Raw genomic sequence first — 27,199 nt, 5'->3', positions numbered from 1 at the left:
AGATGATTATCACAGTATAGCGGTAGGTTCATGTGGCTAAAGCAGAGCCAGTGGTCTCCCATTACCGTTTATTTGATTGATTGATTGATTGATTGGCCACCCATCTGGCTGGCTACCCAGCCACTCTAGGCAGCGAACAATACAAGTAACAGTGCAAAATACAACAAATTTACATAATCAACAACACAGTGCTCTAAAAACCCCTAACACACCCCAAATGCCCGCCTGAATGCTGCGTAATGGTGGGTACTCTCAATATATGCCCACTACACCACCATTTCTCTGCCCACTCCTTGGCCATCAGTTATAATGCCAATATAGGCTCCCTCGTGCCATTCCCCCCCCCCGCCAAGCTATGCTGGCCTTGAGTCAATTCTCATGTGGCCACAAGTGCAGCATAATGATATTACCCAGGCAGTGCCTCTACCTAAGCCCTTATCTGTTAGTACTGCATGTCCTTGTTTTTTTAAAACTGCAAGAGCTATGGTATTATAATGGTACAATCTTACCGTGGATGCTGGATTATACTCTCCTGAAGAAAACACTTTGGCTTTTAATGCCACTTCTGCACTTTTCTCCTCCTCTTTGAGGCAAGCAGCTATAAGAGCTTCTTTTTCATCTAGTAGGCTCTGTATTCTTTGTTCCCTATAAAGAAGGCTATAAACGTTATACCTAGTATTCAAAACTAATTTGTAGATTAGCTTTTCTGTGGTATAACCTACAGGCAACACTTGAACCTGTATTCCAGACAGCTCTTAAAGCTTTTATATTCTGTTCTAGGCAGAACAAGCAGTATCTTGTTTTGAATCTACACTACAGACAAATTGGTGTAATAGGGATTCCCTCTCCTCAGGGAATTATGGGGATGGTAGTTCTGTGATGAGGTCTTCCGCAGATGTTACCACAAGCTGGCTAAATGCTGTAAATCAGCCTCCCCATGCTGGTCGGAGATGATGGCAGTTGTAGTCCAACAGTTTGGGGAAGCATGTTGCAAATAAGTATTGGATTTGTCAAAAACAAGTCCTGCCAGACAAATCTGATCTCATTTTTTGATCAAGTCACCTCCCTTGTAGACCGTGGGAATGCTGTAGACATCATATACCTCGACTTCAGCAAAGCTTTCGACAAAGTGCCCCATGATATCCTGATGAGCAAACTTGCTCGAAGTGGGCTAGATGAAACAACGATCATGTGGATCCACAGTTGGCTACAGAATCGGACTCAAAGAGTGCTTATCAATGGGACCTTCTCAAGCTGGGGAGAGGTAACGAGCGGGGTACCGCAGGGCTCAGTCCTGGGCCCAGTGCTCTTCAACATTTTTATTAATGACTTGGAGGAGGAGGTGCAGGGAATGCTGATCAAATTTGCAGATGACACAAAATTGGGAGGGATAGCTAATACTTTGGAAGACAGAAACAAAATTCAAAGTGATCTGGATAGACTGGAGTGCTGGGCAGAAAACAACAGAATGGCATTTAATAGGGACAAATGCCAAGTTCTGCACCTAGGAAAAAGAAACCAAATGCACAGTTACAAGATGGGGGATACGTGGCTCAACCACACTACGAGCGAGAAGGATCTTGGAATTGTCGTCGATCACAAGCTGAATATGAGCCAACAATGTGATGTGGCTGCAAAAAAGGCAAATGCTATTTTGGGCTGCATTAATAGAAGCATCGCTTCCAAATCCCGGGAAGTACTAGTTCCCCTCTACTCAGCACTGGTTAGGCCTCATCTGGAGTACTGTGTCCAGTTCTGGGCACCACACTTTAAGAAGGATGCAGACAAGCTGGAGAGGGTTCAAAGGAGGGCAACAAAGATGATCAGGGGACTGGAAACAAAGCCCTATGAAGAGAGACTGAAAGAACTGGGCATGTTTAGCCTTGAGAAGAGAAGACTGAGGGGAGATATGATAGCACTCTTCAAGTACTTGAAAGGTTGTCACAGAGAAGAAGGCCAGGATCTCTTCTTGATCATCCCAGAGTGCAGGACACGGAATAATGGGCTCAAGTTACAGGAAGCCAGATTCCGGCTGAACATCAGGAAAAACTTCCTGAGTGTCAGAGCAATACGGCAATGGAACCAATTACCTGGGGAGGTGGTGGGCTCTCCCACACTGGAGGCCTTTAAGACGAGGCTGGACAGCCATTTGTCAGGGATGCTCTGACTTGGATTCCTGCATTGAGCAGGGGGTTGGACTCGATGGCCTTGTAGGCCCCTTCCAACCCTACTATTCTATGATTCTATGATTCTAAGTACACAGATGGTCTATTTGTACAAGCAGAGAAACATCAAGAAGACAGACTCACTTCATGATGAGGGGAAAAAATATTGTTTGCTTCTTTTTTTAGTTGAGGATTTTTTTTTTAGAAGATAATGGTAAAAATATTTGAAACAGTATGCATTAGAGCAATAGTGCATAAGATGGACTAATCAGCAAGTAAGATAAAAGTAAGCACTACTTAGATTCCTTTATGTAAACTGATTTGTATTATCAAGAAATATAGTACCATTGGCACAAACACAGGATGAAAAAGTTGTCCTTTTGCTTGTACTCACAAGAACTGCTCCTGTGCATTGTCTGTTTTAAAAATATAATACATTTATGTTTTTTTACTAATCATGGAAGAAGAGAAGCAATCTTCCATGAGTCCAGTCTTCTCTGTTATACTGCTGAAGCAAATAAGCTACACAAATGAGCAGTTATTTGCAAGAATTAGCCACCTGCAGTAATGTCTGAACCAACTCTTAAGAGAGAAGTCTCACAACAACAATTCCCATGATTCCAGGAGCCATGGTAGTCAAATGAGTATAAAACCATGTGTGATGGTAGCATAGGCCTCCCCTAAAAGCCAGAAAACAAACATTTATTGGAAATCTATTCACTGAAAGAGGCTATCTATCTAGGAGCGCTTCCAGACAATAGCAACAAAAAAAGTGTTGGGCTTTTATTTATTTATTACATTTCTTTACCGCCCAATAGCCAAAGCTGGTCTTCTCCCTACCCCTGCTAGCATTCATTGTTACTGGTGCCTTTTTTAGTCCTATGAAAAAGGAAACATTTCTTACTCTTTGGCCCCCGCCTCCAACACAGGGCTGGTTTGCACATCACAATAAGCTACCATGGGTTGATTCCCGTGGCTGCCATGTGGAATATGCAAGCCACAACGGGTTATTTAAGTCTCGCATAACACACACCTGCTGGGTTTGCACGGCATGAGCAGGAGTTGGATATGCAATGGCAGCTGCAACACCGCAGCCTCACCATGAGTGAAATAACCCACAGTAAGCTGTAGTGTTGTGCAAACTGGCCCACTGTGTTTCACAGTGGGGTGTGCGATCTGGGTGGGACATAACATGATGATTATTGAGAAGGGATGAGTGCTTTATTGGAGAGGTGAGTTCCTTATTTTTTAGTGACTGAGGTGCTGAGGCATGAGAAATTATTGATACTCTAACAACAGCTGAAATTTGGTATCCAAACAATTTTATGTCCCCATCAGCATGTAACTGATTTGAGTCTCAAGCAAGCAGGTATCTTTTGGGTGGTCAGGGGCCTACTTGGTACAGGCCAAATGGGTCAGCAGTTGGAACCCTCGAAGGACCATTGTGACATTGCATTGTTCATATCTGCTCTGACCAGGACACCACATTTTTGACAGAATTGGAGATGAATGTAGCCATGGCACCATTTGGCCCTGTTTTGAAATCTGCCATGGCTGGGCTTACAATATGGATATAAGAAGTGGTCAATGCCTCATTAAGAGACGGGGTAGTTCCAGCAGTTCTAAAGGAAGCAGTAGAAAACCACTGTTGAAGAAGCTAGTCTAGATCCCTTGACTGGAGAATTACTGTCCAGTTTCAAATCTACCATTTCTGAGCAAGGTCTTAGAGCAGGAGGTGTCATGACAGCTCCATTCCAGTTTGGCTTCTGGCCTGGGTTTCAGACAGAACCTGCCTTGGTCCTGGTGGAAGTTTGCCAGAAAATGGATGGTGGGAGTTTGACTCTATTGGTTCTCCTGGACCTCTTAGTGGCTTCTGATGCCATTAACCATGATATCCTCCTGGACTGTGTTTCTGAGATCCAACTTGGACGCATGGTGTTACAATAGCTCTAGTCCTTTGGGAAAGGCAAGGGAAGCCAGGAGCTGGCTCCCTCAGGAGCTGGCTCTTCAAGGAGCCTGGAGATTCTACGTGAAACCACTTGAAGTAATCTGGACATTTGGGCTGAGATATCAATATGCAGTTGACATGCAGCTCTGCCTCTGTTTTCCTCCACCTAATCCCAGGGAGGCAGCTGAAATCCTGGGCAGGATTCTGAGGTCAGTATTGGGATGTATGAGGGCTAATAAGCTGAAGCTTAATTTGGATAAAACAGAAGTACTGTGGGTAGGAAAATCTGCTAAACAGGATAGTGGTTTAGATCTGATTTTGGATGAGGTAGACTCCCCCTGAAGGTCTAGGTGCACAGTCTGGGAGTGCTCCTGGATGTGGTGCTGTCTGTGGAGGCCCATGTGGTGTTGATTGCCTGAGTCTTTTTACTAGCTTAGGCTGGTTTGACACCTGTGACCCTATCTAGAGATAGCAAAACTAGCCACAGTAGCACATGCTTTGGTTACATCCAGGTTAGATTACTACAGGGATCCCCAACATGTTTGGGCCGGTGAGCACATTGGGAATTTTGAGGGTATATTGTGGGCACTCTCATAAAATGGCTGCAATGGTGGCCATGGTGAGTCACAAAATGCACATTTTCCTGAAAGCAAACAGGTGAGGCTAAAAGAAAAATAACTTGCCCAAGAACCTGTATACAAGGCAGAGGTGGGGCATGAGCTCCAAAACACAAAACCACTCTTTCAAATGCATTTTTTTTGCTCCTAACACCCATTTCACAGAAAGCAAACTGAGGCTCAGAGAAAAGTAACTTGGCCAAAAAACTGAGTACAAGGCAGAGGGGGAGTATGAGCCCCAAATCATATATTTGCCCCCATGAAGCACAACAAAATACCAGTTTCACAGCGGGCAAACTGGTGATGCTTAGAGAAAAACTTGGGGAAAATACCCATCCACATCTGTCTCATGTGCTTGCGACCTGTCCCCCGCCACCCCCCCAAGACAAAACAAATGTGCATGCAACATACCACACCAAAATAAACCAGCTAACAGAAACCACACCTTGTGGGAGCTAGGGATTCAGATCATAGTACATATGAGTTTAAAAGATTTTAATTCTGAATTTCAATTTTTATTTCTCCCCTTTTATTGTTCACCACTTGGATATTTTATCAAATATAGAGCAGTATAAATCTTGTAAATAAATATAAATACACGTATGCTGTATCGGTTACACTGGCTGCATATTTATTTCCAGGCTCAATTCATGGTGTTGGTTTTGGCCTTTAAAGCCCCAAATGGTTTGAGGCTATGTTATCTGGAGGACCACCTACACCTATATGAGCCTGCAAAAGCATTAAGATTGGTGTCAAGGGCCCTGCTGTCTTGCTCACCAGCAAGACCCATTCAGCTGGTGGTTGGGATAGGGCTCTCAGTAGTGGCCCACACCTTTGGAACTCCTCCCCCAGAAAATATGCATGACCTCATCTCTGTTTTTTAAAACAACTCTGAAGACACATTTATTTCAGTCAGCATTTGATACTTGAATTTCTTTTTTTACCTGCTGCTGTTTTGAAGTTTTTTTTTTAAATGCCCTGAGATCTTAATGATATAGGACAGGATATACATTTTTGAAATAAATAAAACTGTAATTGTATTCTCATGTGCCTTACAATCTTGTAAGCTGCCTTGTGAGGGCAATGCAAGGCAGCTTAAAATATCTGTTAAATAAACGAACTTACATTTGCTGTTTAACGACATTTTCTATCTGCTGTCTGTCTTCCAACGTTCCACTGATTTCTTGAATGTTTTGAAACAGTGAAAGATTCTGTTGCTCAAGATGGCTGAGCATCTGAAGTAATTCTCCTGGGACTTTGAAATATATCTCTGGTTCCTAATGCAGAAGAAAGGGTTCCATATAATTCCTGGAAGATCAACCCTATCAATGTAGCTGTGGTCAGCATTTTGGATAAAACTGAAAACCATGCTTGGGGGTGGTGGAGAGAGAACTGTACTGTATTAGGTATGATGGATTGTGCTTCCCTTGCTGCTACGTTTCATTGGCCGAATCACATGTTATGCAGAAGACATGTTTGCTACATGTTTACCATGTATTTTCTAGAAACATTGTAAAGCAGAAGTGTTTTTTAAACCATTTGAAAACTTTAAAAACAACTTAAAACTTTTTAAAATTGCCAACAGCAGGATTAAGAGCAGGAGAGAATCTTAAAAACAAAGTGTAGAGCTAATGTATTTAAAATACTAAAAAGCCCCATGGAACAAAAAAGTTTTAATAGTTTGCCCGAAACTGAACAACACTGCATTTTATACTAGCTGCAGTTTCTGAATACTGTTCAAAGGCAGCCACATGTAGAGCACATTGCAGTAATCTAAAGGAAGGTGATTAAGGCATGGATCACTGTGGCCAGATCTGCCTTCACCAGGAAGGGGCGCAACTGGTACACCAGTCGAAGCTGGGCAAAGGTGCTGCAGCCACAGCAGCTGCCTGACCCTTTAAGGAGGAATGCCAGGTCCAGAAGCACCCCCAAGCTGCGGACCTGATGTTTCAAAGGCCGTGCCATCTCATCCAAAATAGGCTGTACCTCTAAGCCTAGACTGGCTTTCCTATTGATCCATCTTGTCTGAACTGAGTTTCAGCTTGTTAATTAACATCCCAACCCATGACTGTATCCAGGCAATGGTTCACATCCTCCTTGGCATCAGTTGACAAAAACATGGAGCTGGGTATAATCAACGTAGTGATGAGACCCAACCCCAAAACTCTGGATGACGTCTCCCAGTTTAGCCTAGGGGATAAAACGGAATCCTGAGAGACTCTAGAGGCCATGAGGCCAAGCAGTAGTCCTCCAACCTGGGAGCAGTCAGCCAGGTAAGATCAGAACCACTGCAACAGAGTGCTCCCGAGTCCGATGATCAGTGCCACTGAATGCTGCTGAGGAGTCCAGCAGAACAGACAGACACATTCTCCTGCCCCTGTGTATGTCCTCCACCAACACAACTAAGACTGTTTCACCTTTAATACAGCTTCCTTTAAAGGAAATGGGACCTGAACCATTTGGCTGGCCAGTCCTGCTCTGGCAACTTTAACTAACGAGGATGGAGAAGGGTCCAGCAAACAAGTGGTTGGCCTCATTCCACCAAGCAACTTGTCCACATCCTCAGGTTGAACATGATGAAATGCATCCATCAAAACTGGATAAGCAGCTGCCTCAGTCGCCACCACAGAGCATACTCTCCACGTGGAGTCCAAGTCAGAATGGATATGAGCAATTTTCTCAACAAAGTGATCTGCAAACTTGTTCACAGCAAGCTGCTGAAAACTCCCCCTCACTACTCAGAGGCCCAGAATGTTATAGCCCCTTTACAACTTGAAATGACTCTGTTGGATGACACTGTGCTGATGCAATGGTGGTAGAAAAGAATTACTTCTTTGCTGCCGTCACTGCTGCAGAGCAGGACTTGAAATGGGCTCTTGCTCAGTCAGATATGTCTCAAGTTTTCCAACACTCTTGCCATTTACCTAAGCGCTTCGTTGCCTTAAGCTCTTCAGAACACCAAGGAGCCCTGGCTCTGCTCAATAGGAGAGGGTGCTTAGGAGCAGTCATGTCAAGTGCCTTGGTTGCCTCTCCATTCCACAGGTCAACCAGGGCTGCGACAGGATTACCAGTTCTAGTAGCAGGATAATCCTCCAGATAATTCAGGAATCCTCCTGGATCCATTAGTCTTCGGGGACTGTTGACCTGAGCCCACTGCTGCAGAGGTTCAGAGTCCCAGCAAATCTAAACACTATTAGGTTGTAATCTGTCCATGACAATGTGCTTCTTTCAAACTCCCCTACCCACAGATCACGATAAGCCTGGTCAGCAAAAACAAGATCAGGAGTATGCCACAAGTGTGGGGTCAGATATTAATTGAAATAGGCCCATGGTTGGCACAGAAGCCATGAAATCCTGAGTTGCTCCCAATGAGGGGGGCTCAGTAGGAATGTTGAAGTCACTCAACACAATCAATTTGAGAGATATCAACACCACCTCTATCAGCTCAGGCAGGGAGACTGCTGGGTAGCAGGTTGGGCAGTATACCAACCTTGTCTCAGTGCCCCACCAGCAGGTGCATACAGTCTTGGAAATGGCCAGACAGGGTAGCTCAGTAGGGAGGGCACCTCAATAGAGGGGATGAATTCACAGTAGATCACTGCAACTCCCCCTCTCTACCCATCTGATCTTGACTGTGCTGCACTAGAAAACATAGTGGGCACAATGAAGTTGACTCCCCCCTCCTCACCCAACAAGGTTTCGGTCACACATGCCACATCAGCTTGTTCATCCTGGATCAAGGAGCTCTTGCCAGTTACTGTCCTGTCATTGCGCAACAGCACTTTATGACCCAATGGGTCTGCTCTGCAGCAGTCAGAAATCTGAAGGTTGAATGGTGAGCCAGAAGGAGGATCAGTCACAATAGGCCTCCTGTCCTTTCTGCTCCACTGGCCTGTTCCTCCTCTATCACCATTGTATCTCCCCCTGCCCATTACACATGAAATGGCAGCACCCTGCCCTTCTCCCTTCCCCAAATACAGGACTGGCCTAACTCAAAACAGGCAAAGCATCCTGTAGGATGTACATCCTGTAGGATGTAGGAGATACAGGAAGATCTCACATGACCCTCCAAGGCAAGGCTTGTTGTTCCCAAGGCTGCTAGCTTCAAACTCCTCTGCTACTCTAACTGGCTATGTCAAACCCGGAGCAGCATGATGACACCAGCTGGCCTCAGGCATACACGTCATTACCTCGTCACTCTGTATATCTTCCGCGGAAAAGTCTTCCTCTGAAGCCAGAGAGTGACTTCTTTCAGAGATGCTATAAAAAGAAATTTTAATTTAGTTTTGTGTTTATACTCTCAAGCTTGCCAACCCGATGCTTAATGCCAAGAAGCGTAGAAAAGGTGGTGCTCACTAAGACAGGAATCGCATTCTTTATGATGGCCACTACTTTGGCTAAAAGGAGCGACAGCAATAAACCTGACTGGGCAGGGAATGGAAGAATTTAATACAGTTTATGTTTCTTGATATAAAAGTCTCAATGAATGTTTCGGTCTTCCATAAATCAAGTGAATAAGCGGATGATCCATGCTGCGAGCACACTTAAGGGCTAGTTATTATTATTACTATTTTGTAATCAGGTGCCACAGCCTGAGATCAAGCCCAGCATCCACAGAACTGTACAAGTACTTCTGCATGCCCGAAGGGGCTTTGGGCAGGCATTTCTTGACCAGGAGCCCCCCTTGCCGCCTTTGGAACAAGAGGGAATTTTCAGAAGCAATTAAGTTTCGTACTGTACCTTACTGAAGATTTTTTTTTCCCTTCCAAGGATAATCTGTGGCTCAGTGCTAGTCTTGATGGCTTTCTAAAAAACCTATAGTCACCTCCTTTGAAGATTGACAACATATATTATTTTATGTAATATCCAGCAACTATATTGTGTATGCTGTGGAAGAATGCTATTTTCATAATACTATATATTCATATAGAATCATAACAGAAGCACAACAGAAGTACTTCTTACTTAACAGAAGTAAGGAAAGACAACAGGATCCTATTTATTACAAGTAATCATTGTGCAGCTACTGCCCAATAAACCTTGCCTTATTAATGTATTTCATTTCTATATCACCCAATAGCCAAAGCTCTCTAAAAGGAATGTACAAACGTTACTGTTACCATGACCAATGAAAAAATCAGCTGGACAGCAAGACCCAATTGCCTTGGGGGGGGGGTTGCAATTCATCTGTATTAACCCCTCTTTTCCTATAAATCAATCCTGAGTTATGCATAGATAAAAATGGCCCCTGATCCCAGAGTCCATAATGTGCACAGCTGACTTTTGTCTTCAACTCCCTATCTACAAGCTCAAGTCAACGTCTGAGTTACAGGTAGTTGTTTCCCTGGTGACAAAAGTGGCAGATATAAGAGTCACAGTACGTTGTATTCTTGCATGGTTCAAGGCTTGGGGGATGGCAAATGCCCCATAATAGTCTTCTGTCTGCTCCTGTGGCTGGCTGAATAGGAAGCTGCTCTATGGAGTGTGCAGGAGACTTGGGGTCTCCCTCTTCCCCCATCCCCTGACTAGGTCAGCTTTCCCACCCTTGGAGCCCTCCAGATGTTTTGGACTACAACTCCCATCAGCCCCAGCCAGCATGACCAATGGTGCCAGACATGCTGGGAGTTGTAATCCAAAACATCTGGAGGGCACCAGGTTGGGGAAGACTGGGCTAGGCTGTTGCTGGCCAGTCATGTAGAAAGATTGTTCCTCCCCTTGCCTGTCTGTCTAAATATGAGGTTTAGGGGGAAATCAGCTCCTTGTGTACAGGGATTCCTTGAAACAAGAGCTTGGTTTTAGATACTGCAAGTTCCTGCCAGCAAGAACTTTTGGTGCAGGAAAACACAATCTCCATACTAGTTTGCCCTCCCTCCGGTTGGCTCCTTACCTGGGCACTCTGGGCTTCTCTTCTTCTCGTCACGGTTACACAAAATTACTGAGGCTGATTTCCCAGTTCTCTTGCCATGGGATTGATCTTTAAAATGTGCCCATTTGGCTAAAGACACAGTTCAAACAACACAGAAACACATGGTTATAAAGACCTTACAGGCTATCAGCTATACACCAGCCCCATACAAACCACCCTGTGAAATACAAACCAGTCTACAATGAACAGAGAGTTAGGATGGTCTTATAGGCCCCTTCCAACCCTACTATTCTATGATTTTATGACAACATGTAACATTGCTGTAGGTGCTGACAGAGCAAATAGCTCCACATTTCTCAAGTAAGTGGAATAAGTGACACAATACCTCACACTAATAGAATTCTCTGAGCTAAAGCACAGAGAGCTTAAGTAAGGGTTCCAAAATTACTCACACAGAGGCTGAGGTGGTGCACCCAGCCATCAGCAGGGTTGTGCATTCTCTGTCATCTTGTGTCAACTAAACAAATTGTGTTTTTAGTTCTTGCTGTCTTGAAGAAATTCATTATGTAGGTGTCAGCACATGTAAAATTTCTTCCCACAAATGCTCTTTGCATTTCCAATGCCATTTGTTTTGTATTTAATATGATATTGATTCTATGTATCTCAGGACAGAGTGAAGGTATTTCTACTGTCCAGGGTGTTTTTTAAAAAAGACTTTCTTTCCTTCATCCTCTGTTCTTGTTCTTGTATGTTGCATCCATTCACCTAAGCCTTGGGTTTCCCTATTGTTTCCTATAATTAGGTTGGTGGTTCAGAGTTTCTGCTCTCCAAGTTGCAGCCTTAAAAGCAAAAGCAATACCTTCAGCAAGAAAAAGGCCAGCAACAACGATCTTCCAGGACTATATTCCAATCACATCACCACAAAGCCCACTAATAGCATCTTTTTAGAGACATGCTTTAGCCACTCTCTGTAGCGGGCTTTTCACCACAAAGAGAAGCAGCTGCACAAACCCTTTCTTTTCTCACAAACTCTAACAGCATTTGTATGATCACTTATGGTTTTCCCCCTATGTGGATATTATGCATTCAATCTTCTCTAATGCTAAACAGAACAAAAAATTAGGAAGGATTATTCCTCCGTCTTAGTCGAACAACAGCAAAAAATTAAAACAAACTGCCTTTCTCCAATGGTTACTTTCCCTTGACTCAAAGATGCCCAGTTTTCTTGGCATCAGTACATCATTAGCACCGACATTTCTCTACAAAATACGGAACAGTGCAAAGAGGCCCTGATAGCCTGAGTAAAGTGGCAGGGAGACAATTGCCAGTGTGCATTATGCCTTTAGATCAGGGATGGAGAATGTCTGGCTCATGGGCCTCCTCCTCCAGCCAGCAGAGGCTTGAGCTTCCTCTGTGAGCCCCTCCCTGCCCCAAGCCCCACACCCTCTCCCAGTCCAGCCCCCTGGCCTGGAGGCTATTGAGCTTGGGGAGGAAAGGAGAGACCTCTTGTTATCTCCAATCACACATCAGAGATAACAAGGGGAGTCCCCTTATTTAGCATGCTGCTCCCTTTCCCAATGGGGAATGGGGATGGGACCCTAAGCACTTCACCTCCCCTGTGTCATCCTGAATAGGGGAAGGGACAGGGTGGGGGAAGACGGTCTCTGGCTCTAGGCAGTGCTTCGGCCAGGGACACATGATAGTGACTGAGCAATCCCCCCCCCCAATGAAAACCTGTTGCTCCCCCCTGCTTAAGATCCTTATAACCCATTCACAGTAATGATCTGGGTCCAATAAACCATGCCAGATTGGCTGGTACAGATGTAACAATCTGATTCAGGGCCAAACTGGACCTGATGACAGTAGCTCCATTTGTTTATTCACTTCGTCTTAATCCTCCTGCCCCGCAACATATAACACAGGAGGTAGAGGATAATGTCCAATGGGGCTGCTCTGCCTCCACTAGTTCTGTCATGAAAGCAGGACCCACTATTTGCACAATGAGGAAGTGGTGCTTCTTGAAGTAAGCCCTGAAATGAACAGAAACTCTTGTTTCCAAAACTGGGCTGGTTAGCAGAGTTTCCTTCTGTGAGCAACGCTGATCTCCGCCCTTTTGGAAATGCTTTAACTAGTTTCTGATTGCTTCAGGAACCGCTAGGTTTCCATTGCGCAAGCGGGAGCTCCTGCTAGCAGGTGGGCAGCATTGGGTACTGCCCAGAAGTTTTAATAGAAAAAGGAGTCAAAGGGGAAGGGAATCGAATCCTTTCCCACCTTACATCCCCATGGAATCGTATCCCAGACACTTTTTTTCCAGGACACCTCACTTTCCAGAGCCAGACTGGGAGGAGGAAAAAAGAGGTTGGACACTGACTGAGCAGATGTAAGATCTTTTGATGTTAAGGTGTTACTACTAGTGTACAAGGCCCTAAACAGGTTACTTGAGAGGCCACCTCATCACTTACACTCCTGCCCGCTCTTTTTGATTGTTGGGGGTGGCCCTTCTGGTGGTTCTGCATGCTCCCTGGGTTCATCTGGCCTTTAGCGTAGTTGCCCCTGCCCTCTAGTATACTCTGCCCCTGGAATTAAGGCCAACCATTGTGAGCGTCAAGCACATGCTAAAAATATCCAAGCTTTTCCATATTAATTTCTGTCAGTATGCTACTGTTTACTTTTTGGAATATGTGTATGTCGACATGCACATTTTACCATTTTTATATTGTATTTTATTGTATTTCTGATTGCACCTTTGTATTGTGCGCTGCTTTGGTAAATTCCTTTGCCAGTGGGGCAGACATGGGAACAACAAATGTGACTGGTTCTGTCATGTCCAATTTGGGCCTTAGCCACCATTTCCAATTCTCACTGAAAAAAGGGGAAACTGGAGCTACCACAACCAGGTATGGCTGCCATGCAATTTAATTTCCCAGTGGACTGTACTGAAAATGGCATTCTTACATATTCTATGGTGTAACATGAAAGAGGCTGACAGTAGCTTGCTTTTATCGTGGCCAGGAATAGAAATAAAAGATTTTGATTGGCCTCTTTTCCTGTCTTTTTTCAATTTCTTCTTTTTTGCCAGCTGCTGTTCTTGCCACTCTTTAGGTGAAATGCTCAGCAGAAAAGCTTCGTAGGACAAATACAGTCTCAGAAGATCTTCAGTGTTTGCAATTTCACTGCAGACATTAAAAGATGTTGATTGATAAGCAAGCAGCTAAGTCATATTTCAGAGAAGTACAATGCCTAAGGGCGCAATCCTATGCATGTTTAGACAGAGAAAAGGGCTACAACTCCCACCATGCCCTAGCCAGCATGGCTGGCTGGGCACGCTGGACGTGGTAGGCCTTTTCTCTGTCTAAGCATGCATAGGATTGTGCGTTAAATGCTATAAAGAAAATAAATTGGCGTCGTTGAAATGCAAATGGTATTGAAGAAGATTTCTTCTCTATGTGATTATAGATTTAAGTTAATGCTTTTTTTATATTAACATTTAAATTATAGTCATGCTAACCCTAGGAAGCATTGATCCATTTTATGTAGTTTTGTTACTTCTTCTCAAGCCAGATTGGGAGTGGTGGGACAGTGGGAGGAGTTCTGTTACTTCATCAAGCATCTCCCCCCTGCCTCCACAAAACCTCTGCATTTGAGCACTCCCCACAAATTACAGAAAATAAAATTAAACATATGTTATAAAAGGAATGGTAACAGTTATGGTTGGATTTGATAGGAATATTTTCTTGATTTTTCATTTTTTCTATGGGCCTAAAGATTCAGCTTTCTCATGCTGTCTTAGCTGCAGCTTCTGTTGATTATCAAAGGTGATAGCAATGTTATTATGCATTCTTATTTATTTTATATTATTTTAAAGACATTGGATAGGTCTCCATCTACATACAGGAGGTATTGTCCATTCAGAGAAGGGATTCTACATCTTACAATAGAACATTGTACAAGAAAAGTGAAACTAAAGCCATAAATATTCTTCTGCTTGTACAAACAGCTGAGTATGAACCATTATAGAATTTACCTGTTACTACTATGAGTAAACTCTTCTGATAGCACTTACACAAGTGTTAAAATAACTGCAAGTGTTATTCTGCAAACACTTACACATGTATCTGCAGAACAACACTTGCAGCTATTTTAATTCCACCCATGTTTTTTTAGATCCAATCCATTCGGTCAATGAAAATATCAGCTACAAGGTTTTTTCCCCTCTTATACAGATTTTGTACTATCCTGTTTGTTTGTTTTTTTGCGCAGCAGAACTATACGCCATAATGAGATGCTGTATGGAAAACCTATCAAGAAACACCCCCTCCCATATATTTCTCATACATAAACCGATCATCCAAACTACACCTTGGAAAAGGAGTGAAATAAAGATCTCACCTTTTAAGAGAGAACACCTCATTCATTGCTGACCTCACTTCTGCTGTCACTTCCATTTTAGATTTTGCTTCCTGAGTTGCCCTAAAAATAATATGGGTGTTAGAAAATGTGTATTTATATACATTTTAATAGGCAGAGGTCTTTAATATATAGATGTCTTTAATGTTACAGACTGATATATTACTATACATTTAAATATACAGATGTTTTTTTCTCCTACTCCCATCCCAGAAAGCAGGTGCACAGATTTGCTTTTGTCCTCCAAGTAGCAGAAATATGTGGCCATTGTAAAAACCAGTTTCAGTCCAATGACTTAACATTCAACGCATTACAAATAAACCAATTCACTGACCTGTAAAAGAAACCCAAATTGGCAAGCTAATCCAGCCATGACAGTCACTACTTACACAGCACTATTGGTACGAGATACCAATGGGCAAGCATACTGCCACAAAAATTGGCCGGAAACATTGTCTTAACAATTAAACTCCACATTCGTTGTTACATCTGCCTATAGAAAATAAAACTAGGGTAGGAGAAGCAAACCTCTTCAAGCCCGAGGGCTGAATTCACTTTTGGAGAAGCTCTTGGCACCCACATTCCAGCGGTGGTGGGGCCAGAAATACAAAATAATACCAGCATGCTGCACTCTTTATGCCAGTGACTAAGGGTGCAATCGTATGCAGGTTTATACAGAAAAGCAGATCTGCATAGGATTGCACCCTAAGCCTTAGGAGAGGCATGTCGGCCTTTTAGAATGAGGAAAAATACAGCACAAAAGCTGGGAAACCACCAAATAGTCTGTGGGTGGGGGAAAGGGCTGTGGTCATCTGGAGAGTTCTGGAGGGCCAGACTGGGATCCCAGGTAGGTCCCACCTATCCTGCACTAAAGGATGAAATGAACAACCTCAAAAAAAAAAACAGAAGGTATGCAGACATAAAGCTGGCCAAAAACATTCTGCCCAAAGCTGAGCCTTTTGATGAGTTTCAGAGGTCCTGCTCTCCATGATTTTATCATTGATTAAAGGTGCAACAGGCAGGTTAATTTGTCATGGCCTTTTTGGTGGAGCACTGAACCTTTGGAACACCTGCTCAAAAGAGATCCACTGGGCTCCCTCTCTTCCTGCATTCAGATGCACAATGACAACTCACCTATTCAAACAGGCTTTTTAATGTTTAATGATATGCTGTTTTAAAGACTAAATTAATCTGATACTGCTGTCAGTTCCTAATTGGCCCCCAATAATTCCTTATTCTTAAATGTGTTGGCAATTATTGGCTTGGAGAACTCCATTTGAGAACTCATTGGATGTACACACAAAAGCTTTGGCCAAACATGATCCTAGTGAACTGATGCCAGGGACAGTCTCCTGGTTAATATTTCAGAGTGGTCCAGTACCTGCGATTGAGACTGCTCCTTCACGGAAGTTTGCGGGCTCTTTACATGACGCTGTGATCATTCAAGGCGTCTCCTGCACTAAATGCCCTTTGTTCTGTTTTTAAATAGATCGCAGATAATGAACTATCAAATTACCCCATTGTGTCCGCTTCAGTTTCCTCCATGAAAAGAGTTAAAGCGGCAAGAAGAGGAGCGAGATCAATGAAAGATAATGGAAGACTCAGATATAGGGGGAAGGGGGGAGGGGAAAAGGAAGCACATGAAAAAGGGAGTCGTCGTGATCCTGCATTTAAAATGGAAGCAGAAAGCCCCATTTTAATGTAGGATTTTAGGCTGGTGTAGAGATGCCCTGGGAGTATAGGAAGCACACACAGTCCTTCCATCTCCTGCAATGGTGCAGCCTGTGAGAGTGCATCAACTTTGGTAGGAATCCTCCATATGCCAACACTGCAGTCAGACAATCTAGCCCATGATTAACAGAAATTGTAACAAAGTGTCTAACATTTTAAGGGCATCTACAGAACTTCTATCGTTTTCTTTCAGAAACTCCTCAAATGCAATTGTATCTTCTTCTAGTTTTGTTTCAGCGATTTTGGCCCTTCTCTCTTCCTTTGCCGCCATTTTCTCCAACTTTGACATAGTGCGTTGTTTTATTTTAACTGCATACTGGGGGAGATAGAGAAAAACAATTACAAAATGTTATGTACAAATGCTCTTCAAATGCAGCATCTTGTGCAACTGAAAATCATTCCAATGAGCCAATGTTAAGTAAGGTGATGTGAGGGTTGGTCACTCGCCTCTGTTCCACTTGATGTTTAATGGTTTTTAGTATGGGGTTGATTCTCGGCAGGACCTCATCCGAATCAGACTCTGGAGAATCCTCTTCCAAAGAAGAGGCCTGGGACTCTGCAGAGAACCCTTCTCTAGCTGAATACCGGGAAGAACCTGCAGTAGCCCAAAAGCAGCCTGAAGAGCCCTGTCTCAGGGATGCCTTGCCTGGGCCCCCAGTAACCCCTCTGAACCCATCCTGAGCCCTGCTTTGATCCCTGACCAGAATGAAACACTTGTGCTTATTTTACCCAGGCAAGATTTTACCCTGTAACACAGCAAGCTATGTGAGGTAAGCTGTGTATTTCCTATAATATCTATACTACATATGATATCACTGTCCTGGGAGTTATTACTGAAGGGCAACACATACATATTCTAAAGAAATAAAGTAACGTTTTGATAAGAGGTGAAATTTGAGTGCCATTTTTGGTAGAAAGGGGGGGCACAAATCAAATCAATCAACTAATTTACACTTGCATTACTGTACATGGTTTAGATATACAAAGTATTTCTTACTGACTTGCATCCACTATTTTTGCTTTCTAAGAGTGCAATCCTATGCACGTTTAGACAAGGCCTCCAACTCCCACCTGGCTGGGGAATGCTGGGAGCTGTAGGCCTTTTTTCTGTCTAAACATGCATAGGACTGCACCTTAAAAATGTCAAGTACAAGAAATAAAACTCTTACCTCCAGTAAAAACAGCTCCTTCTGTTCACTAATATAGTCTGTGATAGATTGCTTATCACTCTGACAACCTTTAAGAAAATTAGAATTGTTAGATTTCCCTCCCGCCAAAAGCTCTGCAGTTTGAAAATTTAAATAAAGCACGTGTATTCAAGGAGTTATACAATTAACTTGACAATAACATAATATTTGATGTATTAATATATTTTGCAAAGATCAGTTGACTGGACATCTTTGATTCATTTTGAAGAGGTAGATTGGCTCAATTCAGAGTACATAATACTGAGCCACGGTTAAGGAAGCTATGGTTTGGTGTGATGCCTGAACTGACAAATTATGGACTGTGATCAGCCAGCAAATCAGAATGGGAAAGCAGGTTTGAAGTGGGATTGCAAATTATAGTTTGTGCTAACTGTTGCTTGGCCTGATGTCTGAACTGACAAATCATAGTTACAACCAACCATAGCTCATCCCCTATAAATCTCCAGAATCTAGAAACAAGAATGCGGAGTACACAGCAAATGAAAGCAGACAAGCAGCTCTAAACCATAGCTTGTCGATAGCTTTAGAAGTTTAAACCATGGTTTGGGTTCTGAACTATGGTTGGTACAAGCCATGATTTGGAACGAGGGCTAAACTGAGACACTGAAAAAGTTAGTAATTAAATGCTCCTCTCTTTGAGTAGAATAGGAAAGAAATGATAATATATTATCACACGTTGTGTGCCTTCTTTTGAATTTAAATTTATATCGAGCAGAGCAATCCTATGGTGCCTAGACAACATCTGGGGTGCCATAGGATAGACAGAGCCATGAGTGTTGGAGGAGGAGATTCAATTATAGATCTTCCCCACTACAGGTGCCATGGAAAGCTCCAATGGGGCTCCTCTTTCCAAGGTCACAATGGCGACCTTGGAAGTGGTCAGGGAAAGTGGAAAGGTGGTGTCCTGGTGGGAGGGGAGGCAAGGCAAGATCCAGAAGCCTCTCTGTCTCTCATTCCCACCCACTGGAAGGCAGGCAAACTATACAGGCCAAGAGGCCCATCTAGCTCATAACAGCAAAATCAGAAGAACGGGAGGCTGTAAAAGCCTCTGTCCTCCTCCTGTCCTGCCTCTTGCTGACAGCACTTTGGATAGACAGAGCAAGCCATAAGATTGCGCTCCCAATTTATATAGTACTGGTCGTAAGTTAACCTGTAAGCTTTATAGCCAGATCCTGCATATGGATGCTTAAGAACCACTAAAATCAAGAGAAATTCTTGGTAAACACAAAGGTAGTCAGAGTTATATTTTTGAACTTAATGTTACTCACACTTTGCAAAAGTAAGAGCCCAATTCAGAGCAGTAATATCTTTTTCTATGTCTCCTTTTGTATCTCTTTCAATGGCTTCTTCCAGCTTTCTAAGAGCCTTTCGAGACCTGGCTCTTGAGGAAATGGTGCTCTTTTCATACACTTTCAGATTCTGTTGAGATAGTCTACCCTGAAATTGAAATTCATGTTTATTATCTAGCTTGTGAGAAAAATAATTTCCTTTCTTCCCTTCTCTCATTTAGGCTTCACCTTAAGCAGTTGCAGGAAACTGAAGACCCAGCTCGATGAGACACAGCTGATCCATGATCAGATCAGATTTACTGGCATCTTTTTAAAAAGTCTTTTCACACATGCACACACATCATTTCCCTGACTGAAATCCCCTTGCCCCACCCAAAGCTGCTAATATGGATGCCTTCTGCAAAGAGCAGTTTTGCAGGGAGGGATACGGATCAGGGAAACAGGGCAGAAGAAAGGTTGGCTCTTCCACCACCCCAGTGCCACAGCCCTGATCTAATCTGGCCCAGCAGCTGCACTGAGCTTTGAAAAAGACATTGGGAGAAACAATTGCATATCTCCTGTGTCTCATCTATTTTTGGTCCTTCATTCTACTAACAAGAATGGGCCCTACTTTCAACTTAAATGACTCGGTTTGCACATAATCCCAAACCATGGCTTAGCAGTATGTGCATGAGCAGGAAGGAGCCTGAACAAAGCCACTGGTTCACACATTCCCCTCTCCTCCTCCCACTAGGGTGGCCATTTATACATTGCCAAAAAAGAGGAAATGCATCACCAAAAAACAGGACAAAAGAGGATGCCAATTTGTATAATATTTGCATATGTAAATGTATAGGTGCAATTATTATAGGTGTATTATTAGAAATAATAGCTGCAACATAAATAGAAATACAATAGATTTTACCATAGTGGAGAACAAATATTAGGTGACCTGTGTGGCTGCTCAGTCTGCTCTCCAGGTGCTAACTGTTGATGAGCAACTTCAAGGCAGGGCCCCTGCTCCCCTTTCTTAGGGCTCTTTGACTTTAACTAGACTTGGACTGGACACCTCTTCAAATAGAGGACCCCCTCAAATAGAGGACTGTCTTCTGCCAGCTCTCCAAAATAGAGGGCTGTCCTCTGTAAACCTGGCGACCCTACCTCGTGCATGGCAGGAGAAAGGCTTTGCTAGCATTTACTTTCAGTTTCACAGAATCCTGGCCTAGCATTGCGTATGAAATGGAGGTAAGATAAAGGTAAAGGTGTCCCCAACCAGTCGTGTCCAACTCTAGGGTGCGGTGCTCATCCCCGTTTCTAAGCCGAAGAGCCAGCGCTGTCCGAAGACGCTTCCGTGGTCATGTGGCCAGCATGACTGAACACGGAGGTGCACGGAACGCTGTCACCTTTCCCGCCAAGGCGGTACCTATTTATCTACTTGCAATTTCTTGCTTTCGAACTGCTAGGTTGGCAGGAGCTGGGACTGAAGGCGGGAGCTCACTCCGTCACGCGGCACTCGGGTCTCGAACTAAGCCACTCTGGTTAGTTAAACCAGCCAGCTTCATAATACAGAACTGATGATGAGAAGGAAGAGATCAGTTATGGACCACTCCTTGATTCACTGTCCATATTTCTAAACATGCTACAATCTATTTTACCCAGTATTGTTTAATATTGAAGACATTCACTAGACATTTTCTAGCAAGGAATGGTGCACTCTATCTATGCGTCAAATGAAAATATTTAAATATTTTGTGGAGCTTTGATAATAATATATTGCTTCACAATTGTTGTTGGAATATGAATTATTGGGGTGGGGAGTCCTCTCTCCCCCCAAATCTCACTATTCTAGTTGTTTTATTGGGTTACATGTTTTTCCTTTCCAGCCTAGTATTGTGAAGTTTCAATAACATAAATAAACCATGAGCAAAATTACATCAGCTTGTGTTTCTGGGTTGTATCCAACAGTGCCATTCTGCTAGCGCAAATGACACTGCACTAGTGGAAACCAATTTCTGAACTATGTATAAGGAGAGAATCCATCTAAAGTTCCACTTGCACAACTGCTTGCACAAGCAGCTGCACAGTCACTTGTAGGTCTTAGGTTCACAAAGTGATTTGCTAACACTTGTGCAACCACTTGTGCTAGTGGAGCTCCACTAGTGCAGCAATTTCTTCTGCCAATGGTATGTGCAATTTAGGCCATTGCCAATAGTACTTTAACCTTAGAACTACATACCTTTTCTTTCTCTGTACACTCTATATCCCTATAAAGATAGATTTCAGTATCCATGCTTCTGAAGGGATTTGTTGGTTTGCCATCTTTTCACATAAAATATGAAAGAAAAATATATTGTTTTCTAATACCATTTAAGAATATCAGCATTCAAACCAAATAAAAGCACTTTTCGATGACTACAAAAGCAGAGCCTTCTCAGTGGTGGCACCCCAGCTGTGGCTCCCTTTCAGTAGAGATTCAGCTGTCCCTAGCACTGTTGTCATTCTGGCACCAGCTAAGGACTTATTTATACAGGCATTTGAGATATAGGCAATTGTTTTATCTGCTTTCTGGTGTTTTAGTGATCGGTTTATTGTACTTTGTTATGTATTTGTAATTTTACAGTTATGATTTTAATAGCATTAATAAGTTCTACTGTTTCTTATGGGTTGTTAGCCACCCTGGGCTCCTTGGGCAGGACAGAAATCAAATAAATAAATGAAAACCACAAATCATTAAAAATGTCACTTTAAGTTGAGATTTGATGGTTCACTTTAGTGAGTTTCCCGCATTCTGTTAGCATAAAATGATACTGTATATCTATATATCATCCCCCCTGCCCCGCCAAGCACTATGTGCTGAAGTTAAGGGATAGGAATTAAATAAATGCACACAATAAAATAAAATAATTGTGAGAAACAAGCACAAAGGCCCTTTGGGTGGAGCAAAGTCTGCAAAGCCAGTTATAAATCCTGAGCTACACAGCGCTGATATGCATGCCTCCCAAGAACCCAAAAGCCTTAGTAAATCTCCAAGACATCCTTCCCTTGTCCTCTGCTACCACTTTGAGAAGAAGGGATCAATTCCTGGCTATCAGTATGTGACGCCTCAGCCCTGGTACACAGTACAAAAAAGGTGGCGCGAGAAAGCCTCCCAGCCACCCTCTCTTGTGCAAGGTTTGAAATGCATGAACACACTCTCCCCAATGCCTGGTGCAACTAACCAGAGTCATAGAATTTTTACATAGAAACAGCTTCTTGTTTCCTGCCCCACTCTGCAAGTCATATGACACTAAAAGTTTGTAAGCAACATTATATCACTTTGAAACTTGAAATTAATGGTTTGGAGACCCTCATGTACTGCAAAGTCACTTCCTAGTATCTTTGGCAGGAGGAATATTTTACAATGGAAACACAAAGGAAAGTCACCAGGTATGTATCTAAACTGCAGTCTTGAACTGATTTTATCAAGTTGCCTTCTATCAGGTCTGGCCAAACCATAGAGGCAAATTAGGCAACTGTTTGGGTCCTAAAATTCCAGGAGGTGCCTACCTGAGTAGAAAAATTCCAAAATCTGTATCACTGTAAGGGCCTCTATTAGGCCACCTCAAAGGTCATAAAATACTGTGCTGGAGTTCTCCAGAAACCTTCATTAGGCAAGGCGGTAAACAAAGCAAAAGAGAGTGGAGTGGTTGATGTTCATGGAGTCTGCATTTGGTTACAGTCTTAAGATGGAAAGGAGGAGGAGGCTGCAGACATGAAATTGGGCTCTATCACATACTGAGATGGTTTCAGGTTGTATGTGGGACACTCCCAAGTGTCACTGAAGAAACAAAGAAACAATGCTTCCCCCCCCCCCTTTTTAAAATATAAAATCCAGCTGTTATTCAGAATCATCTCCATTCAAGACACACGGGTTCCTTGGCTGGTGACAAACAGAAGTAGAAAGAAATTAGACAGTTTCTATATTACCAAAGCTGGAGATAATTTTAGATGGTGTATACTACCTGAAGCTCAGACTTTATTCTCTGAGGATACATCCCTCCAACTACTAGGTAAAGCTACCCACATTGGCTTCCATTTACTTTTTTTTTTGTTACCATCCCCTTCCATAATAAGTTCCTGATGTGCATTTTCTAGAATTTGTCAGGACCCCTAACTTTTAATCCTACAGTTTGTAAGGTTATATGATACATTTTAGTTTGTTACCAATATTATACTGAGATCCCAAGCATGGAGGATAAAGATATGATACATGTGTTGATGCCATCTTTACACCTTAAATATCTTCTTAGATCTAGGAAAATGGAGAAAGAAACACAAAAGCAAGGAAGATTAAACATGTTTCATTTTTACCCATTTGAACATGCAATAGGTAGCTAAATAATAGCACAATCAAAGGCAAATCTGGCTAAACATTTTTAGGGTGCAATCCTATGCATGTTTAGACAGAAAAAAGTCCTACATCTCTCAGCATTCCCCAGGCAGCATGCTACAGAAAGCGGTACATGCCACAGCACAACTGCCCATCTGTACTTTGGAATGTCTCTCAAACCATTGTTCATACCCAGACTGAAAAAGGGGATAGCACGTTCAAAGAGATCCTGGATAGAAAGGAAACTGGCATTATTCTGGGTAACATGTTACGTTCTACCTGGAAAAAGAGAACAGGAGAGAAAGGGGAAGGCAATAGAGACCACATTCAAATCCCAAGATTCACATCCTGCTCATATGGGAAGGGGGAAAATATTCATATGAACAGGGTCAAAAACATGCATCTTGCAAAATAAAATTAGAAAATTTATGCCAGAATAAACATGTTAGTCTTTAAAGTGCGCCAAGACTCCTTGTTATTTTAACTCTAATCTTGTTTACTTGCTTAATACTACTACGTGTGGATTTTTAAAAAGTCTATTACTTATAGTTAACTATGTATTGCCACTATTGCATATTGGATACACATAACTGGAGCAGTAAGCTGTCTTGAAGGTTATTCTGGAATTATATATAACTAATGAACAAACATCCTACAAGCTAGGCTTCAGCAGTATGCGAACTGAGAACTTCCGGAAGTACAAGCTGGGTTTCGAAGAGGCAGAGGAACTAGAGATCAAATCGCCAACTTTCGCTGGATCATGGAGAAAGCAAGAGAATTCCAGAAAAACATCTATTTCTGTTTCATTGACTACACTAAAGCCTTTGATTGTGTGGATCACAACAAACTGTGGCAAATTCTGAAAGAGATGGGGGTACCAGACCACCTTACCTGTCTCCTGAGAAACCTGTACGAGGGTCAAGAAGCAACAGTAAGAACCAGACATGGAACAACCGATTGGTTCAAAATTGGGAGTACGACAAGGCTGCATATTGTCGCCCTGCTTATTTAATTTATATGCAGAGTACATCATGAGAAACGCCGGGTTGGATGAATCACAGGTCGGAATTAAGATTGCCGGGAGAATTATCAACAACCTCAGATACGCAGACGATATCACCCTAATGGCAGAAAGCGAAGAGGATCTAAAGAGCCTCTTGTTGAGGGTGAAAGAGGAGAGTGCAAAAGCTGGTTTGAAACTCAACATTAAAAAAACGAAGATCATGGCATCTGGCCCCATCACTTCCTGGCATATGGAAGGGGAAGAAATGGAAGCAGTGACAGATTTTATTGGGCTCCAAGATCACCACAGATGGTGACTGTAGCCATGAAATTAAAAGATGCTTGCTCCTTGGGAGGAAAGCTATGGCAAACCTAGACAGCATAGTAAGAAGCAGAGACATCACCTTGCCGACAAAGGTCCGTCTAATCAAAGCTATGGTTTTCCCAGTAGTAATGTATGGCTGTGAGAGCTGGACTATAAGGAAGGCTGAGCGCCGAAGAATTGATGCTTTCGAACTGTGGTGCTGGAGAAGACTCTTACGAGTCCCCTGAACTGCAAGGAGGTAAAATCAGTCCAGCCTAAAGGAAATCAACCCTGAGCGCTCATTGGAAGGACAGATACTGAAGCTGAAGCTCAAATATTTTGGCCACCTAATGCGAAGAGAAAACTCTCTGGAGGGGACCCTGATGCTGGGAAAGACTGAGGGCAAAAGGAGAATGGGACGGCAGAGGATGAGATGGCTAGATAGCATCACTGATGCAATGAATATGGACTTGAGCATGCTCCGGGAGAGAGCGCAGGACAGGAAGGCCTGGCGTGCTATGGCCCATGGGGTCACGAAGAGTCAGACACGACTGAACGACTGAACAACAACAACAAAATGAACAAACAATCCCCGTGACACGTGAGCTACTAATACAGAGGAGGATGCTTTCTCCATGCGCAGAGTGCCTTTCTCCCAGGACTGAAGTGAACCCCATTCAATTTTCACACACCTGGGAACAGGTGTAAGAGTTTCCAGAAAAGGGGATGACCTCTATCAGGCAAGCTGGGGCCCATCTTTTACTTGTTTTTCTTGTTCTCCTTAATTTAGCACTCGGTGCGTGCGTGCGGGGGGCGGGGGGATTTATAGCAGATCTGCTTGCGCTGAGGAGCCAAGGCAGTGCAGAGGGGCTGTGCCCTAACCCTCCCCAAACGCCTCCCTCCCACTGCATTCTTCCAAGAGCCCCTCGCTCGCTCCCCTCACCAGAGCGCTCAGCCAGAGAGACATGCGAAAACTGCGGCCGCAGCAACGGCACCTCCACTCGACGGCCAAGGCTGCGCATCCCGCAAGAAGGGGGAGGAGGAGCAAACGGTCGAGAGGAAGCGACTCCAGGGCACGAGGCGGGAACGGAGCGCCCTGGTAACTGCGGAGGGGATGGCTGGTGGCGACCTTGCGTCTCGCTCGCGTCAGCCCATCAGGCGCGCTTAAGGCTGCAGCGGCGCGGGCTGCCAAGAAGCAACTCCTCGCTGGAAAAGGAAGTGCGCCGCCTTCTACCTTTGTCTATTAAAATGTATTCCGGGCGCTGGGGGCCAGGGAGAATGCCTCGCCCTTTCATTTAGGGGGAAGTAGAGAGATTCTAATCTCCGTGGAGGCGGGCGGCTCCCATTTCGGTGGGGCAGTGATCCCATTCTGGGTTTCAGTCAGAACCAGCCAGAACTCTAAAGGAGCTATCCAAGGTGCTGAACCCCTTTAGGGTTCTGGCTGGTTCTGACTATAAGCCAGAATGGAAGCCCTGCCCCACCGAAATCGGAGCCACCAGTCTCCACTGCGGATTGATTAGTTCCTATGTGGTGTCAAAGGGCAAAAACTCGGGATGTGCAGTTAATGCGAGGGAGGGGGCATAACCATGAGCGTAATCATGAGCTCGTGCTTAGAAGACCTGGGGTGAAGAACAGTTTAGGGCGCAACCCTATGCACGTTAAGTCGGAAAAAAACCTACGAAATCCTCTGGGAGTTGTAGGACTTCTTTCTATCTAAGCATACATAGGACTGCGCCCTTAGTAGCTCCGTTCCTTTCTGGAGTGAAATAGAACAGAGAGCACATGGCCAGCCATATTTATGGAAAGAGCAGCCGTGAACAGATTATTGTATTTAAATAGCAGTGGAGGCTGGTGGCTCCGATTTCGGTGGGGCTGTGAATTCGCTCTGGGTTTCAGTCAGATCTCTACAGGAGCTATTCAAGGTGCCACCTTGGATAGGTCCTTTAGCGTTGTGACTGAAACCCAGACCGGATTCATAGCCCCACTGAAATCGGAGCCACCAGCCTCCACTGTTAAATGGACAGGTAGTTTGGCCAAGCACGGAGAATAGATTTTTCCTTTTCTGCGGAATGGAAACACAGCAAACTGGGTGGATAGTCAATTATTTCCAGTCGCAACCCCCTCCCCGGAACTCATGTGTGTGTGGTAACAATTCGGTTTGAAATCCCACAGGAAATTACTGTTTCCCCCACTTTATGGAATGTAAAACGTGGTGATTAAACCCGATCAAGACAACACTGTATTGTGGATGCATCTTGAGGCGTTCTGTTGTATCCCATAATCCAGTATTCCTCATCTTCCACGCTGAAGAATC

General features: G+C 43.6%; 1 protein-coding gene across 3 annotated transcripts in view; it reads right to left on the bottom strand.

The window, feature by feature from the left end:
• CCDC38 (coiled-coil domain containing 38) overlaps nucleotides 1-27,199 on the bottom strand; it is a 35,794-nt gene that overhangs the window by 6,280 nt on the left and 2,315 nt on the right. The window contains exons 1-13 of one of the 3 annotated variants that reach the window (XM_084810230.1): nucleotides 25,829-26,087; nucleotides 23,414-23,501; nucleotides 21,447-21,529; nucleotides 19,211-19,379; nucleotides 17,904-17,971; nucleotides 16,887-17,050; nucleotides 14,986-15,066; nucleotides 13,552-13,769; nucleotides 10,618-10,725; nucleotides 9,471-9,558; nucleotides 8,921-8,990; nucleotides 5,856-6,007; nucleotides 510-645 (exon numbers count right to left, since the gene is read on the bottom strand). In XM_084810230.1, the coding sequence (XP_084666356.1) occupies nucleotides 510-645; nucleotides 5,856-6,007; nucleotides 8,921-8,990; nucleotides 9,471-9,558; nucleotides 10,618-10,725; nucleotides 13,552-13,769; nucleotides 14,986-15,066; nucleotides 16,887-17,050; nucleotides 17,904-17,971; nucleotides 19,211-19,379; nucleotides 21,447-21,529; nucleotides 23,414-23,474 (1,398 nt within the window). In that variant the 5' untranslated portion in view covers nucleotides 23,475-23,501; nucleotides 25,829-26,087. Of the gene's footprint in view, nucleotides 1-509; nucleotides 646-5,855; nucleotides 6,008-8,920; nucleotides 8,991-9,470; nucleotides 9,559-10,617; nucleotides 10,726-13,551; nucleotides 13,770-14,985; nucleotides 15,067-16,886; nucleotides 17,051-17,903; nucleotides 17,972-19,210; nucleotides 19,380-21,446; nucleotides 21,530-22,756; nucleotides 23,130-23,413; nucleotides 23,502-25,828; nucleotides 26,088-27,199 lie in introns of those variants that run through there. The other 2 variants (XM_084810229.1, XM_084810231.1) reach the window with 2 other exon arrangements.

The sequence above is a fragment of the Heloderma suspectum genome, chromosome 7 (genome assembly GCF_057233095.1).
Source record: "Heloderma suspectum isolate Gila_16-S chromosome 7, 16-S_ref, whole genome shotgun sequence".
Classification (NCBI taxonomy): Eukaryota; Metazoa; Chordata; class Lepidosauria; order Squamata; family Helodermatidae; genus Heloderma; species Heloderma suspectum.
Note: the sequence above shows the minus strand (reverse complement) of the source record. Positions and strands in the feature narration are given on the sequence as shown.